The sequence below is a fragment of the Anser cygnoides genome, chromosome 5 (assembly GCF_040182565.1).
Source record: "Anser cygnoides isolate HZ-2024a breed goose chromosome 5, Taihu_goose_T2T_genome, whole genome shotgun sequence".
Classification (NCBI taxonomy): domain Eukaryota; kingdom Metazoa; phylum Chordata; class Aves; order Anseriformes; family Anatidae; genus Anser; species Anser cygnoides.
In genome coordinates this window covers 34935977-34953988 of record NC_089877.1, presented here as the reverse complement: position 1 = coordinate 34953988, position 18012 = coordinate 34935977, and the positions used below count along the sequence as shown (strand labels likewise).

The 18012-nt window shown below is 48.8% G+C and overlaps 2 protein-coding genes across 7 annotated transcripts; one reads left to right on the top strand and one right to left on the bottom strand.

The window, feature by feature from the left end:
* Window positions 1–11: 11 nt before the first annotated feature.
* On the bottom strand, window positions 12–8350 carry PSMD13 (proteasome 26S subunit, non-ATPase 13). The gene is made up of 13 exons (XM_048065296.2): window positions 8114–8350; window positions 7930–8008; window positions 7044–7078; window positions 6907–6962; window positions 6494–6537; window positions 6154–6240; window positions 5685–5856; window positions 5134–5213; window positions 4924–5049; window positions 3959–4021; window positions 2932–3012; window positions 1602–1718; window positions 12–837 (listed from the first exon to the last, which is right to left on the bottom strand). The coding sequence occupies exons 1-13, from the start codon at window positions 8206–8208 to the stop codon at window positions 742–744; spliced, it is 1131 nt and encodes a 376-aa protein (XP_047921253.1). The 5' UTR covers window positions 8209–8350; the 3' UTR covers window positions 12–741.
* Window positions 8351–8927: 577 nt separating this feature from the next.
* On the top strand, window positions 8928–15277 carry SIRT3 (sirtuin 3). Of its 6 annotated transcripts, none has more exons than XM_066998770.1 (8): window positions 8928–9082; window positions 9314–9413; window positions 10493–10690; window positions 11197–11429; window positions 11574–11674; window positions 11902–12063; window positions 12476–12685; window positions 14319–15277. In XM_066998770.1, exons 1-8 carry the CDS (start codon window positions 9028–9030, stop codon window positions 14337–14339), a joined length of 1080 nt encoding a protein of 359 aa, XP_066854871.1. In that variant the 5' UTR covers window positions 8928–9027; the 3' UTR covers window positions 14340–15277. The 6 variants fall into 6 exon arrangements, with proteins under 6 accessions (XP_066854871.1, XP_066854870.1, XP_066854873.1 ...); XM_066998769.1 differs by having other exon boundaries at window positions 10490–10690; XM_066998772.1 differs by lacking the exon at window positions 9314–9413 and having other exon boundaries at window positions 8930–9082.
* The last annotated feature ends 2735 nt before the right edge of the window (window positions 15278–18012 follow it).

Here is an 18012-nt window from a genome sequence, read left to right as displayed (position 1 = left end):
CAACTACAAAAAAAGGGAAGGCAGAGACGTTTATTCCAGCAATACTGCTGCAACTCACTTTAGCACAGAGTGTTCATAAAAGACAACAACCCCCAGAAGTATATAAAACCAAATCCACTGAACGGTAATCCTGGAAAAAACCCTTTGATGGAGTAAACACTCCCTCTACTGCAAATGAGGAGGAGGGGTTGTGGAGAAAGAGGGCGAAAAGAGAAAGATGATTTCAGCAACGCTGCCTTGGGGCTGCTGCAGGGGCACAGAGGGAGAGGATACCAGGGAAGGTCACGCCCTCCTAAGGCCAATACCACTACGTAATACCACATACAATGATCAGGCACCTCTCTAGCACGCTTTAATAGAGGAGCTTCTGCTACCCCTTTACCAGGCAAATAACCTCCACCCCTGTAACATGCAACCAGCATCATCCTCCCGCAACAGCTTGATAGCAAAACCGATAAATAAACCACTGTGGAGCCTGTGTCCACTTTTTTACAAGAGCAGGATGGGAGCTCTCACGGTCAGTGCCACTAATGGTAGCGCGTAGGGAAATCTTGACTCCAAGCACCAAAGGGTTACACTGCAAAAGGCCACTTACTCCTCCGACCAAGCATCAGAAAGCTGCTCTCCCCTCTGCCCGCCCACCCACCCCCCTTCCATATAATTCAGTACAGAGTCAGTGGTCTGAGTGCTGCTAGTAGCAGCAGCAGCAGAAGTTACTGTCCCAGGGTAGTGCAAGGGCTTCTATGTCAGGATGTCGTGGGCTTGGTGCTCCACCAGCATCTCCATGCTCCTCACATCTGTGCACCAGAACTCTAGGCGATCTTTCATCCCTTTGATCTGGAAGACAAGTCCACAGAAAGTAACTTTGCTGCTCCCTCCCACTAGAACACCAACATTCACTGTTAAGGACAAATGCTTGAGATCTCACCTTCTCACAACCCCATGCATCTAGAAAAGACACTGCCTAACATCTCTTAACATCAAACCTATGGTATTTTAAATTAAACTGAAATGCACAACAGGAATTGTTTGCAGCTATTATTCCATGTATGTAGCGATTTTGTGTGTGTGTGTGTTTCTCAAAAGGTAAGGGCACTTTATACTGTCTCCCAAAACATTTATTACGAAGGTGCTGAGCTTCTCAAATTCATCTTCTTTACCACCCTGAACTACTCTCTTCCCAAGACAAGGCTGTCACCTACAACCCAGGAACACAGCATTTTGTTCCATGCACTTGGGTCTGAAGAAGCCATGTAAACATCTGCAGCCTTCTGTAGCATACTGTCATCGCATTTGTGTTTCCTGGTGGTTTGTGTGGTTTTTGAGAAGTGTTGCTAGTAGTTTATCGCCTGACAGATTTGTAACCAGCTGCTGCAAAACAGACACAAGATGCACTATATACTTAAGGTAAGAGCTAAAGAAGGCAATATAAAAAGGATGGAGGAAAAGCTGATATACTTCTGAGCTCCTTGAACAGCTTCAAGAAACACTAGGGAGACATTCTCGGCTAGTGACCCTTCCCAGTTGTTACTTTAGTTTCTGGTCACCTCAGACACAAGAAAACAAGTCAGTACTGCCATAGTATTCAAGCTGGTCATTACCTGCTGTAAATCCAACACACGTGGTTGTACCCACGTCATGTGCACCCTCTTATCCACTTCATCAATACTGCCCTTTACCAAGCCTACTGAGAGAGCCTTCATCACCAGCAGTTCCACCTTAAAAAGAAAAAACTCATCAAGAAGACAGAATCATCCGCTTTTCCAAAGATGGATGAAATTCTTACATGGATCTAGCCTGCGGCTTTCTACATTCAGAAAAAATCAAGACCACCTACAGTCTCTCACACCCATCTTCTAAATGAAATAACTTATTCAGTGGATGAAGAGCTGTAGGTGCTCTGCACCTTTCTTTTAGCAAGGCACTCAACAAAACCTTTTACCACATTCTTGTTGACAAGCTCGTCAAAGCATACAGAGGGACCGCAAGATGAGTGAAAGAATCTGCTACACCTCCGAGCTCAAAGGGTAGTGGTTACTGATGCAGAGCTGAATAAACAGCTAGTTACAAGCAGAGTTTCTCACGCATTGATACTGGGTCTGATACCAGTTAATTATATTTGAAATCAGAAGCATTACAAATCTGCAGATGAAGCCAAACTGGTAGGAGAGGTAGATAAGCTAGAAATAAGAGTCACTGTAAAGACAGACCTCAACAGATTGAGCTGACAAGAACTGCGTGGAGTACAACGAAGACAAGCGCGAGGTCCTGCACCTGAGACAGAAAGTTTCCCAGCAGCAGCACAGGCTGAGCTCTGGCTGCAGAAGCCCTGCTGAAAAGGAGGGGACTTGCAGCAGGGACAGCGAACTCGCACCTCCTCGAACATACCTGCAACACTGGGTCCTGCTTTGCACCACCCCCTTTTTAGTTTAAGTCAGGCAATGCAAAACTGGAGAGTACAGCAAAGAGCCACCGAGATTAGGAGGTGGAGAACCTGACATAGGAAGAAACTGGATTTGTTCAGCTTCAATAAGAGAAAGCTTGGGGAAATCTCATCATTGGCTTCCAAAACTTAAAAGGCAGTAACACAGAACATGGAGGTACCGTTCTTACAAGGACACATGAAAAGACAAGGGACAACAGGCAGAAGTTGCTTCAAAGGAATTCCACCTGGATTACAGAAAAAAAATCTTCACTGTGAGAAAAATTAAGCATCAGTGACACGGTGGAATCTCCCCTCACTGGATGACGAAGAATCTGCCATACTCACTTACCACGAAACAGGAACAATTCCTCGCAAGAACAGAGTTCTCCAAATGCACAAGAGCAGGGGAGAACATTTATACTTAGAGTTCAGCTATGGGAGTAGACCTATTCAGAAGCTTTTAGAGCTTCCAAACTCAGATATCAAAGTGTCAGACCTGAACTCACCTCATTCACAGTGACTTTGGCACTCTTAGCAATCTCTTCAAAAGTGAGTTGCCTGTGATTGGCTGGTCGGGTGAAAGTCATCTGAATTCAAGCAAACAAAACAAAAAAATAAAGCCCCATAGTTTTATTTCCCCTCCACACACAGGGTGCACAGCTTTCATTGCACCACCCTGCTGGGCGCTCAACATGCAGCGCCAACTACGTTCCTTACATTTAATCAAAATACTTCAAATAAAAACAGATTTACATCAGCAGAAAGGAGCAGCACCCCTCACTCCTCCCTCCACACACCTAGATTCTCTAAGCATTTCTTAGACAACAAAATCTCCAAATAAAGTAGATCGATCTGTGCTCGAGTGTCTCGGTGCCCACCAAATTCCTGGCATAACGCAAGGCCTAGAGGACGTAAGACTAGTTCACAGTAAGACACAAGAAGTGGAATATATGCACACACACCAGTGCACAAATATATAAATATACATTATACTTCAGATACTCAATATTTTAAGTTTTTGAGAACAGATCCAGAGCCATGGAGGATTATACATCAGTATTATTTGGTAACAATAGAGCCAAAGCCTTCCAGGAAAGAAATTGTTTTAAATATTTAGGGTTGCCTCTCAGGGAAAGAATTTTCAGGCCTCCTGAAATTAAAATGTTAACTGTGTTTACAGAAGTCTTTGTTATACTAGAACTTTTATATTTGAGCAGTTTTTGCAGATACTATTCTCAGATACAAAGGCTGCACCTTACTTCCCCACCTCCACATCCTGCCTGAAAGAGCACACCCTTCACACTGCAAACAAGTAGTAGCTGAAGACTCTTCCTAGCAGTACTTGCTTTTTGGCACCACCTAGAGGCAAAACTTGCAGTCAACAACTAGTTATAACCCCGAGGATCTGTGAAACAAGTAAATCCAGCAAAGAACACACCACTTTACAGTGCTACCCCCATCAAAAGGCAGTTAGAGCAGTGCCTTTCCATTTCCCACATTTAACACGTAACAGCTCTCAGCTCAGCTGCTCACCTCCATAAGACATAAAAGCTGAATCTTCTGCAGCAGAAGTGCTTCATTTGCAGCCAGATCTGGCTGTGAGAAGATAAAATGAAACAAGTTCATTAGTACTTATTTCCCCCCACACACGGGAGCACGCTGTACACTGAAGGAAGCCACTTGGCGACCCATTATCCTCATTTACAAGGGAAAGACACCATTACAATCCACCTACTGCTTGGCAGTGGTTCCATAAAACAAGTCTTGAAAACTGCACGCTTAAATGGGCTTCACAAGATGGGCAACCTGCTACTAAATGGCCACAGCCTTGTAGAAGCAGACACATCACCCTGCAAAGTACTGCCATGTCGATAATCATGGAATCAGAAAATCCTGAGTTGGAAGGGACCCACGAGGACTGTCAAGTCCAACTCGTGGCGCCACACAGGGCTTCCTAAAAACTACACTGAGCACAAGTCCTGTGAGGAGCGGCTGAGGGAACTGGGGGTGTTTAGTCTGGAAAAGAGGAGGCTCTCTACAGCTACCTGAAAGGAAGCTGGGGGGAGCTGGGGGTAGGCCTCTTCTTGCAGATAACCAGCGATAGGACTAGAGGGAATGGCCTCAAGTTGTGCCAGGGGAGGTTCAGGTTGGAAATGAGGAGACATTTCTTCTCAGAAAGAGCAGTCAGGCACTGGGACGGGTTGCCCGGGGAGGTGGTGGCGTCACTGTCCCTGGGGGTGTTTAAGGAAAGGTTGGACCCGGTGCTTGGGGACATGGGTTAGTGGGGAAATTGGTGGTAGGCGGATGGTCGGACCAGATATCTTGGAGGGCTTTCCAACCTGAATGATTCTGTGCTTCTATGAAAGAAGCATTGCTATGCCATGATTAAAATTACACCCGTGCAAAGATTCAGGAAATTTAACCCAAGTTATAGGATCTCCTAAGCAAACTCTATAAACACCAAGCCTAGCCTTACGCAACGTAACTCGTTCACTCACCTGCTGTCCCCATGCTGACTTCAAAGCCTGAAATGTCTCTACATTACCACTGTTGAAAGCATAAAGTGTATCGATCAGCCACTGCCTGTCAGTGTTTCTCAGGGACTCCAGAACAGGGTGCATGAGCTGCAGAACACAGGCAAGGCAGTGTTAACAGGGTAAAATCAACTCGTGGTACTTAAGAACTGAAACAAAGCAGCTGCAACTTACCAGCTCCCCAAAGTTATAAACACCTTCTCCCAAGAGCCCCGCCAGCCCCAGGGTAAAGGCTCTCTCCTGCTGCTCTGACACTGCAGGGAAAAAAAAAAATTACAAACCACCCTCAAAACAACAGAAACAAAAATCAGGATGAAGCAGCAGCCTAAGACCCATCACCCCTTCCCTCACCCTCCTCTCTGCGTCCGTATTAAATCATCTCCAGCCTTCCTCCTCCTCATCTACTCCCAAGACCATTACTGCAGGCTTCTGAATTTCCACAGCAGTGGCACAAACTGGCTATTTTTTAAACCTATTTTGAAGATTTTGGGGAACTCGAAAAAACTATCCCTTCCAGTAGAAGCACTACCCCCTGCCCCCAGCACTTCAATACACTTCTGGGCCGAATCCTACTCGGGCGTTCTTCTGGTGTTCCCCCTTGATCCTGACCCAACAACGACAGATTCAAAATCATGTTGAGAAAACCTTTTCTCTGCCAGTGCAGTTATTTAAAACGGTAAAACAGAACGGAAGTCGGGGCTTTCTGTGCCTGGCAAAGGAGTTACCTGGCAGATCTTTGACATCGATGCATCCCAGGAAGCGCAGAGCATCCTTGTAGTAAGAGGCATGGTTCCCAATCGTCTGGTAGTACTTGCTGGAGAGGTCGTAGAAGCGGCTGTGAACTGAAGTCACCCCGGGGAGATTGTTCAGCATCTCCTCAACCTCCTCGATGGTCTCCTGGAGGAGAGCAGGAAGCCTGTTTGTTACAGGTAAGGGTACAACTCACCCGCGTCCACCTCCCAGTTTACTGCTAAGGGTTTGGCACTCCTGTTTGTTCCAGAAGTAGCACCCATTCAGCAGTAACGCAGATGAGGCCACTGCCAAAGCCAAGAGGATGAAGGAAAACAACGCAGGAAACGAAGTACTGCAGTTCAGTCCTTGTGAGCTGAACGTCACCAAGGACCCTAAATGCTGCCGGTTCCGCGAGGCTCTGAGTTGTGACCTGCAATACACGAAGAGCTCTCCTCTTCTCACCTTTGTGACCTGCAGGTCTCCGATGTTCAGCTTCAGGGCCCCAATGGCCGTTTTACACAAAATCACAGCTTCATCGCTGCTTTTTACCTGCAGTTACACGGAGATACACAGTTAGAGAACATCACCACCCCAGCCAGGCTGGCTCCTGACACCTACAGGTAGTTGCATTTCATTTGTTAACAGGCTCCTGCCTTAAAACACAGCATCGTTCGCTGTAGAGAGCAAGTGTTCTCCAGCGCAGGTCTCAACACACACAATCTGCCTCTTCAGCTGTACGATAAGTTCAAGTGCAAAACAATTCCTGAAAGCGAACCGCTAGAAAGGGCAGCCTCTAAAATACCTTTTCTCGAGTCTTCTCCAAAAAAGTAAGGGCCACAGCGGGATCTGCAGTGGAGGAAAAAAAGCAGCAATATCACAAATTTCAGCAGAACTAAATCTCAACCTTGAAAAAGATCCTTTAACAGAATTCCAGAAGACTGGAATATTTTTTCCTAGCGTATTGCTCAACCCCCCAGAGGTGCCACTGTCTGTAGGCCAGGCTTTCTGCACGACAGCTAATTCCCCAACAAAACAGCGGTACTACTGCTCTCATGCGGCAGCAATTATTTCAGCTCTTCCTGCTGGTGCTTCCCTTTCCAACATAACAGGGACACAACAGCTTAGTGTCGGATATTTAGCCATTCCTATTAACTGGTTACATTTCATAGTCATCACTTCTTAAAAACACTGCAGGCAGCGGGTATAGTCACCTACCTGTCATCTGCCTCACTACATGAAGAATGATCTCTACGAGGGACAAGGGATTCACCCTGGAACAACAGAAAAGTCACTGCCACAGGAGTCGTGGCCAAGTGCACATTACCTGAAAACTTCCAGGCAAATGAACTCACCTGTGTTCAAACTCACTGATGAAGTTCTCATAAAGCTGTGGGTACAAAGATATTGGCAGTCAGGGTGAAGTTATATTTCATTTTACCTAAGACATTTAGCTTTCGTTGCATTCCTATGCATCCCTTCAACAAAGCAGTGGGCATCCAGCAGAGGAATGCCTACGGCACACAAAATTCAGGAGCCCCAGGTTGCTTAGTCTGGATAATTTCATCTGTCCTGTCTCCTTCCACCTGCAAGGCACGATTCAAGAACCTCGTGAGCTGGCAGGTCCTGCAGCACAGTGCCTTCCTGCTACGGACGGGCCTGGTGCACGCCTTCAGTTACCGCGGCACAACCATCACCTTCCTGAACACTTCCAATCTCTCTGTACGCATCCTGAGGAGCCTGCACCTAGAACCTAACAGCTCTTTGTCACGGGAAGAAGTACAAAGTAGGATTTGGACGGAAAAACACAAAGGAGAGGGAAAGCACACAACTATTCATGCAAGTGGTTATCTCCAAAAACAGAAAAACTTCCCAGAGAACACGTGAAACAAACTACCGCATGACTTGAAGCAATTGTGAGCGTGTGACAACTCATGCTGTGTTTGGGATTGTAACTCTTGTATTATGAAAGTAAAGAGACTCCCTCTGCACCCCCACAAAAATCTGAAGTGCCTGGAATTACGACAGCATTGTCCTGAAGCTCCTCACACTAACACATTTAATCTCGGCAGGTTTTTAATACGTTAACCAAAACCTGCGTGCTTCATAACCCCCCCCAGATTGAATTCACCCAGCTCAGTAATGCTCTGAAGCCCCAGAGCTCTTGTGATCGGTACAGTAACGCCCCTGCCGATCCGTCACGGGCAGCAAGAACCCCCCCGGGACACCCGCGTGCCTCACCTTGATGAGCCCATCTCCCTGGGCGAAGCACGGGTCCTGAACGAAGTCCAAGACCTGCAGCGTCAGCTGGTGCCACAGCCTTTAAAAACCACAGAGCCGCTCAGCACCCTCGCGCTCCGCACCGGCCCCGCGCCGTCCCTCGCCCCCCACGCCCGACACTTCCCCCACCCCCCCCGGGCCTCACTTCTTGTTGTAGAGCTCCTCCAGGCGGTGCCACACGGCGGCCTGCCCCGGCCCCGAGCTCTGGCTCTGCTGCAGGAAGCCCGGCACGTCCTTCATGGCGGCGGCGGCGGCCCCGATCCGAATCCCGATCCGGATCCCGATCCCAATCCCGGCCCCGGCCCCCGACACCGACACTGACCGGGGTAGCACCCCGCCGGAAGTGCGCACTCACTTCCGGCCCCGCGCAAGGCACGCTGGGTAGCCCCGGTAGCCATGGCAACGCCTCAGGCCTAGGCCAAAACAACGGGCGCGCAGAAAGGCGCTCACTTCCGGCCCCGCGCGGGGCACGCTGGGTCCCCCCGGTAGCCATGGCAACGCCTTGCTCCCGCCTCCCGAAAAATAAAACTATTAAAAAAAAAACAAAACACTAAAAGCACTCATTTCCGGCCCCGCGCGGGGCACGCTGGGGATCGCGTCGATAACCGTGGCGAAGCTGGGATTTAGTTGTTTTTTTTTCCCTGCTCCTAAAAAAATAAATCAGAATAAAAATATAAAAACACACAGGCCAAAATAAAATAAAATAATAAAATAAAATAAAAAGACGCACACGAAAGCACTCAGTTCCGGCCCCGCGCGGGGCACGCTGGGGATGGCCTCGACAGCCGTGGCAACGATTTATTTTTTTTCTCCCCGCTCCTAAAAAATAAATCAGAAAAAAATAAAAACACACGCCAAAATAAAATAAAATAATAATAATAATAATAATAAAAAGCCACACACACCCTCTCCAAAGCCCTCCTTTCCGGCCCCGCGCGGGGCACGCTGGGTCCCCCCCGCAGCCATGGCAACGCCTCCCTCCCCCCCAAAGAAAAAAAAATAAAAAAATAAAGCAGCCCCAAAAAAGCCCGGCCCGGCCCCAAAGCGGGCCGCGGAGCCATGGAGCGGGGGGCCCGGCGCGGGGTCGTGGCGGCCGGCGGCCTCCTGGCGGCGGGTGGGGGCCGGGAGGGGGGGGGGGGGAAGATGGCTCCGGGGAAGGGAGAGGGATCCGGGGAAGGGATAGGGCTTCGGGGGAAGGGAGAGGGCTGCGAGGGGTGGGTGAGGGCTCAAAGCTGTGAGGGGTGCCGGGGGGAAAAGCAGGGGATGAGGCACAGGGCTGGGCGCTGGGGCAGGCTGAGGGGACCCCCCCGAGCCGCCCCTTCAGCGGCTCTGTGCTTTCTTGCAGCATGGAGGAGCCTCCGGGAGCGCGGCCCAAAGGACGGAGGCGGCCCCCGGGGCCTGGCTCGGCTCTTCTCCTGCTCCGGGATGAGCTGCGGAGCGTGGAGGTGGGCTGCGTGGCTGCGGGAGAGCAGGCACCCCGCACCTGGGGCTGCTGCCTGGTCCCGCCGGGCCTCTGCACCCGTACAGGAGCAGGACCCCAGCAGGAAGGGGCTCACACTCCTACACTGAAAGTGCATTGCGCAGAACATCGCTCCTGCTGTCTGAACAGGCACACGGTCTCCGTGTCTGTGAGCCTGAGCTGGTGTGTTCCAGCCTGGGAGCTCGAGGAGCTCTTCTCCTCAGAGTAGAGAGGTTTAGCCGAAAAACGTTAGCGTTTGCCAGGTTATGAATTTAGCTCTCTGGGAATCTGGCCTGGCAAGGCAGAGCCACGTCCTTGTCAGCCACGCTGAGGACAATGTTAGAACTCGGTAATTGTTATCTGCAGATTGCCAAGATCCAGCAGCTCCCTCTTGGCTCTTCATGTTCCCACGCCTTCCCTGGACTGCTCTTAATGTCCTGCACTAGCAAGCACTAATTGTCCAGGGAGAAACTGTTCCTTGAGATGATAATGACTGTTCTCAGCCCCATCTGCATGTACTGCTGACCTGCAATTCCTTTAGTCATTTTCCATTTATACGTGGAGCTCTCCCATGGCAGAGCCCCCGGGGGAAATAGAGAACTGGTGAAATGTCTGTGCTAACCTGGGCAGCGTTGTCCCTGAGTGACCACAGCACCTTGTTGGAAACCTCTTGAAACCAAGGACGTAGAGAAGAGTCTTCATTATCCCAGAAGCATTGCAAGTAGATTATGAGACTTGCAATTCTCTGAACACTGTTCTCACAGTCCTGTGTCCACCCCTGTACAAAACAAACAAACAAACAAAAACTCTCAGGGGAATATGGTGTGTTTTGATTTGGCATTTTTAGGTCTTCGTAAGAAAGTGTAAAGCAAAGCACCTTTTCCTAGGGCATTAATTAGACTAACGTTTAAGCTTCCTCCTCCTTGATTAAGTACCAGCACACAGTCCTGCAGATGGAAGAGCTTTCTGCAATTTCTCGGGGTGTTTTTCTCCCCCTGAACAGTTCTTTCAGCTGAAGTCTCTGACAGCATGCTACCTCTTGTGCTTTCTCTCTGTTCCAAGCAGGATCCAAGGGACCAGGCCCTTCTCTCTGTCTGCTGCCGCCAGAGCCATTTTAGGATTGGGCGGATGGGGAGATGATGGTGGGAAGAAGCAGCTTACCCTGCAGGACGTGGCAAAGCTAATTCGGAAGAAGGAGTGTCGCCGAATAGTGGTGATGGCTGGTGCTGGGATTAGCACCCCCAGTGGTATCCCAGATTTTAGGTATAATGCCTTTGTTGTTTTACTTATCCTTTTTCAGTGCTGGGACTGCCAGGATCTTCAGCTTAGGTAATGGTGGTGCCTGCTACGTTTTATTTGTCTGTGCCAGGCTAGGCTAATTGCGGGAGTTTTCTCGCCTGCTTATTCTCTGTCCGCTAACGGCAGGCTGGCACCACTCTGGGTCACGTTTTGGCCCAGATCTTCAGGATGATAGTCGTGCTTGTTGCTTGGCTCTGTGGCTGCATTGATTGCACCACCCTGGCCCTTCCAACTCTGACTGTCAGCACACCTCTGCAGCCAGGAGAAGGTGGGGTGGCACTAGATCAGACCCACAAGGCACGTTCTGCTGTGCAGAGATGGTTTCAGGTGCTCTCTTGATGCAGCTCTGCTCTGAACGGATGATGCAAAACAGCAAGAGAGACCACAAGGACCTGTCTGTGTGCTCTGTTGTCTTTATCTGGTTCTCTTCCTGCAGTCTGACCACCGGTCCTGCTTTCCTCTCTTTGCAGGTCCCCAGGGAGTGGCCTCTACAGTAACCTTGAGCAGTATGACATCCCTTATCCAGAAGCCATCTTCGAGCTGACCTATTTCTTTGTCAACCCCAAGCCCTTTTTCACTTTGGCGAAGGAGCTGTACCCTGGCAATTACAGACCCAACTATGCCCACTATTTCCTGAGGCTCCTTCATGACAAAGGGCTCCTTCTGCGGCTCTACACCCAGAACATTGACGGGCTGGAGAGAGGTGAGTTTTCTCTTCCCCAGCTCTCAACGGCAAAATACCAGGAAGAGGGTGAGGAGCAGGACTGGGGAAATGCCTAGCGAACAAGGAGTTTCTGGTTCAGTCACCGCATGCTGAGCTGATCCGTCCCCACGTGCTGTGTTCCAGCTGCTGGGATCCCTCCTGACAGAATGGTGGAAGCCCACGGCACCTTCGCCACTGCCACTTGTACAGTCTGTCGAAGGAAATTCCCAGGAGAGGACTTCAGGGTGAGTGGTCACAGCTGGGCATTGACACAAACTAATGCAAAGAGAAGAACCTATCACAGGCCCGTTACTTTGCCCTCAGGGCCAGCAGGGCTTGTTGGAGGGGATTAGACTTGGTGCAAGGAAATGGAGGGGCTGGATGTTACAGCAAGGCTACGATGTGGCTGTGACCCTGCCTGTGCAGGTATGTGCTGCCCCATAACGAGTGGTGTTGGGTGCTTTTACTTCAGGGGGACGTCATGGCAGACAAGGTCCCTCACTGCCGTGTCTGCACTGGAATTGTCAAGCCTGATATCGTGTTCTTTGGCGAGGAGCTCCCGCAGCGCTTCTTCCTGCACCTGACAGACTTCCCCATGGCAGACCTGCTTTTTGTCATCGGAACGTCCCTGGAGGTCTGGGACTAGGGAACACCCCGTCTCACAAGAAGGAAAAGGCACACCAACAGGGCTGAGGGCCTTTGGAGGAGAGAGGGGGTTTAGAGAAGGCAAGAAACTGGGTTTCAAGGTAAAATGTGAGGTGGCAAGGTGAGAAATAGGGTGCATGCGCTCTGTGAAGTCGAAAAACCTTGTGTGCTCCTGGTAAAGGTGGGCACCTAACGAGAAAGAAGCATTTTTGTGTCTACCTGAAGAAAGGCCACCAGATAACTGGTGACATCCGTGACCTGTTCAAAGCTGGGGTAGCTTAGCCCACAGTGGGAGAATCTGTTAAGCACTAACGAAGTCCTGGTGTGCATGAGTTCATGCCTTCGGTGCCCCTCAGCCAGGTGACGGTTTCTCTCTGCTCCTTTGGGTTGCCTTCCTTCAGGTGGAGCCCTTTGCCAGCCTGGCAGGAGCTGTTCGCAGCTCCGTTCCCCGAGTCCTCATCAACCGTGATCTCGTAGGACCGTTTGCCTGGCAGCAGCGCTACAACGACATAGCCCAGCTGGGGGACGTGGTCGGTGGGGTCAAGAAGCTGGTGGAGCTGCTGGACTGGAACGAAGAGATGCAAGCACTAATTCAGAAGGAAAAAGAAAAGGTGGGAAGCGGCTCAGAGCCCCATCTCCCTCCCTTAGCCTCTTTGTTCCTCGTGCTGGAGTTATCTCGGGGGGGAGCAGATGGTGCTTGCTGAGATTAGAGACTTGTACCCCAGACATTGCCACGCTTGCAGTCTGCAATCAGAGAGAAGGACCACAGAAACGTGCAGAAGGGTTACAAAAAGAAAAATAGCAAGCCCAAGTGGTATTTCACAACGAAGGCAGGCGCAGTGCCACAGGGCAGAGACAGTGCTATGCGGCTAAGAAGGGGAGGACAGAGAGCTGCCGACCTCAGTTGAAACAGGAAAAATATGGAAAAGGCCAGGCACTGGGGTGAGCAAAGGTACATTAGGGCTTCTTCAAGAAGTGACCCACTTGGTTACTGAAAAGTTTCTATGGCTTTCATCTGTTACTTATTTATTTATTCCCAAATGGAACGCACCGGACTCACCATTGAGCTCTGGGGACAGTATCCTGGACCTGGAAGTGACAGACCAAAAAAAAATCCCCTCTGTCATCTATGTCAGATAAATCCAGTTCAATCTTGTAAGTCGGCAGAGGACTTGGTTTTTATGCTGCTTTCCCCTGGCTGTGAGCCTGGGCCTGTGATGCTGGTAGTGCCGCCTGACACGTTGACGTGAGTAACTGCTGAACTAAACCAAGGAGCTAAGCATCGCCTTAGTGGAGGTTCCCCCTTTCTGTACATTCCCTTAAATTGCTTTGGTTTCATTTCTAGTGGCTTTTCTGGTCACTTGTGAGAAACAGGTAATGCTAGAAAGGAAAGTCGTCTCTCACTGTGCCACGGCTGACGCCGAGCGAGGTGCTGCAGTGGCAGGTACGTTACAGCCACCAAGCAGCAGGCAGGAGCAACAGCGCCGAGTTGCTAATGAAAGACTTGGCATCTTTTTTTTCACCTGATTGTTTATTTCACCATCCATTCTTCTTACATCTGTAGTCTTTTGAGATCTTCAGAAGTGAGAAACCGTCAGCAAGCAAGTTCTTAATTGCTTTAAATTTAATGCTAATGTTAATTACTATATTACTTTAGATCCACTGGGAAGATTTTTCCACCTGTGGCATGAAATACTCTAAACTTTTTTTCTTTTCTAAGTCAAAATTCTAACGTATGGGCCGGGCCCATTCTTCTGCTTGTGACAATGAGCACAGCTCCGTTCTCGGCAGTAGGGCTCTGACAACTTGCTGTAGTAAAAGGCCAGTTGTATTTTTAAGAGTTTGTATGTTAATATTTGCACACAATTTCTCCTGACCCGAGAGAAAATCTGGCTTCAGTATTCCAAGTTAACGTTAAGGTTGTTATAACTTGCATCGGATTGTTGGATAGGAATGAATAAGAATTTTTAGGTTTAATTAGGAATTATTGGTTAGGTTTTTGATTTTTCATTGTAAGACATGTTGCATTTGTATGAGCAACCGGTCCTTGATGTAATGCTTGTGCTGTTCTGCATCTCAGATGGATAAAGCTGCTGCAAATGTGGTAAAGCATGGAAAAAAAAAAAAAAAAACCCTCCTCCTCGCCCTGGGATTTTGGTGTTAGCAAGCATCGCTGACTGAAATAGCAGGGGATGGGAGGTTTGAAACACCCCAGCAAACACTGTGTGGTCTTTCTATTTTTAGCTGGATGGAAAAGACAAATAGGACAGCTAGCTCCCTGCTGCTGGAGAGCAACGCTCACCTTGAAGAGGAGACACTGTCGTGCCCAGCATGGGCAGAGAACAGTATGATGGCAGGGAGCTGTGGGAGAGGCCGTCCAGCTCTGCAGCAGCAAATCTACCTGGGACTGGCACTCCGGGAGGAGGGGGATGCTCGCGGCTCAGTCCAGCCTGCCTGCAAGCAGACCAGCGAGGCCTTCACCACGAAGGAAGGGAAGCTGAAGGGAGCAAAGCCCAAATACCAAGCTGCAAACTGTTCCTGCACGTGAAGGCTTTTCTACCTGAGATTTCAGAACAGTTTATGTAGCCAGTGAACGTTGTTCCCTCCTTGCCTTACCTCATTTCAACACCCACTAGGAGACACTTTCCTCTTCTGTGGCTCTGTCGCCCTGTCAGCACGCTATTTGACAATGTCCAGCCATGAGACTTTCACCAGTAAGTCACCGGGAGCTCCTGGGTTCACACCAGCATGCCAGACAAGATACGCAGCTGCAGCTTGTGGTTAGCATCTCCCTCTTTCTGAGCCATCCAACCTTGGAGACCCTCAGAGGACTTGGTTTTCCCAGAGCCGGAGTTGAAAATGCCACGAAAGTCAGGCCTTACGGCAGGCCAGAAGGCAGCTGGTCAGAATCACTTAATTCTGGAGTGAGTTTCCCAACTGCCCCCACAGGACCGAGCATCTACCAACTCATTTCACAGCTCCTCCACGGATATTTTTGTCTTAGTCGTGATCTGTCAGCTGCTGCAGACTTGTAGCGTTTAGTCTTTGGATGAAACCTCTGCTAATCAGGAGATGAATGCTGTTAATGTGCCTGCAACTGGGGCCTAGCCCCTGGTCCTGTTCAGGAAGGCCAAATCAAGCCACTGGAATAGCTGTCAATCAGTATAGTATTAATTATTTAATAATAAAGAGTTTGAATTCTTTTGCTGTGCCAGCTGAGGGTTTTTCTGTAAAATTCACATATTCCCTAATCTTTGAATACATTCTGTCCCCCCCCACTACCACTCTTTCACCTGCTTTTTATCCCTCCCTGCTCCCCTTTTTTTTCTTTTTAACTTTACTGGGGTGCCTTTCTTCCCTGTAAATGCTGTCCCAGGGAGAGGCAGTTATCAGGGCCCTGCACTTACTTCCCGCTCTTTCCCAAACATGCCCTAGGAGACATACTTTGCATGTCACAGGTGTTGCAGAGCATCTTCTCTGTAACAGGGCATGAAATTCATTGCCACTGGTTCCAAATTTGGCTGTGGGGATTGAAGTCACACCCAGGTGGCCCAGGGTGACCCACCTATTACCACAGCAACCATTCCACACGCAGTCCCAGATTAAAACGAGCTCTAAACAAGCACAATAAAATGCAAAACATTTTACACCACCACATTGTTACAGTCAACACTCAAATGCAGAAAACCATAGTGAAGGGAACAAAAGCATTTAAGCATACAGCTACATTTTACTAATACAATACTGGTACACTTATTAACTTCTATGCTCTAAAAGCTGTTTCTGAGGCAAAGCTAGAGCCTCAAAAAGCTGTTGTATGGCTTATTATATATATAATTAGAAGTGTTTGGACCTAATACTCAGGTGCTGTAAATCAGACTAGCTCTAGGGATGCTACTGCAGTCAGGACGGGACCACAGATTTGTGTGTTTGGTGTCCTAGCAGCTTCCTAGAAAAAAGGCTTGAACAAATTCCCAGCCAGATGAACAGACTTGTTCATCCAAATGTGCAATTCAAATATATTGGCGTGGTCCTTCTCGCAGCCAGGATCCCAGTGGGTGCATTTGAATATGCAGCATCAGTAAAAACAGAGGGGTTGTGCCCACTTTGCAGAGGACTAGAAGCCTCGTGGCACACGGCTTCACAGTGAAAATGAAGGGAACGTGTTGTTTTTAGACGTGTTGTTTTTAGACCGTACCCTGCGACTTACCCAGAAGTGGCCTGTGGTGAGCACAGCCCCCACCTGCACTGGCACTTTTGAAATCAGGGCTCATCATGGCTTTAAGCAGGATATTTGAATACAAGAACAGTACAAGTGTTGCATTAAAAAACAAACAAACAAACCCTTTTCTTTTGCATGTAAAGCTTGAGAGCCTTACCAGCTAGAAAGAGATCAGAGGTCTGCATTTTCATGTAGAAGATTTAGGGTGGTGGTTTTCTGTTTGTTTGGTGGTGTATTTTTTTCTTCCTGTTACTCAAAACAAAAACAAAAAAAGGGCGATACAATTGGCCTGAAGGCTCCAGCTGTGACCTGCTGAAGCTATTCTCATGACAAAGCTATCCATGAATTTCAGTGGGTCAGTTTCACATAAACACTGTACACCCCTGGGAGAATCTGTAACTTTAATCATGACTGCTAAAAAAAATCATAATCATGCTGAAGAACTAACCTCGCAGTTACGAAGCATTCTTTCAGCTTTTCTTCATGCATAGACAGCCTTACAAAAGCAAGCACTGATTCCTAAATACACATGGGCAGGAACAACCGCAAACCCTCTGATCCCCCCTGCTGCCCTCAGCTGCAGCCTCCCTGGACCCAAATCGTCTCACGTCCTGCTGCAAAGGCTGAGCAGCAAATCCCTGTTGCACAGAGAGAAAACAGAGCTGGTGTGCAGGATTTTCAACCAATACAGAGCATTTGCGAAGGAGATGAAGAACAGTCCTGTAAACAGCTGCTTGCTGTGAGGCACAAGGGGCAAATCAACATCAGAAAAGGCTTTTTAATAAGAATGTCAACAGCAAGAGGAGACCCTAAGGAAGACATTGGACTGATACTTGGCAAAGATGGTCGCCTTACAAGCAAGGATGAGGAAAAGGCAGAGGCATTAATGCCTTTTTGCCTCAGTTTTCAATATTAATGATAGATCTTGGGCTGCCCAGTTCTTTGAGCTGGAAGACCATGACTGGGGGAGTAGTGACATTTCCTCTGCAGCCACTGAAATCACAAGGGACCAGTTGTATCAGCTGAATGGTCAGTGGTCCATGGGGCTGATGGGATTCACCCCAGAGTACTGAAGGAGTTAGGGACTATAACAGATGAACCTTTCTCAACAATTTACCAAAGGTTTTGGGAGTCTGGGGAGGTGCCTGCTGACTGGAAGCTAGCCGATGTTATACTCACCTACAAGAAGGGCACAAGAGAAGACCCAGGAAAATACAGACCTGTTAGTCTGACCTCAGTACCTGGAAAAGTTACGGAGAAGATTGCCCTGAGTGCTACTGAAAGGCAGTTAAAGGACAAAGGCATTGTCAGGCATAGTCAGCATGGGTTCATCAAGGGAAAGTGCTGCCTTGATAATTTGTTCTCCTTCTGTGATAGCATCACCCACTTGATGGCTGAAGGGAAGGCAGTGGACATAACCTTCCTGGACTTTAGTAAATCCCTTGATAGTGTCCCTCACAGCATCCTTCTGGACACATTGTCCAGCTGTGAGATGAACAGGTTCGTGCCATGCTGGGCAATGAACAGGCTCAACAGGAGAGCTCAAAGGTTGTCGTGAATGGGGCTACATCTGCCTGGGGGCTGGTCACTAGCAGTGTTTCCCCAGCTCTCAGTTCTAGGGCTCAACATTTTTATCAAGGATCTGGATGCAGGAGTGGAATGCATCCTCAGCAAGTTTGCTGATGATACTAAACCGAGAGTTTACTCCCAGTTCGC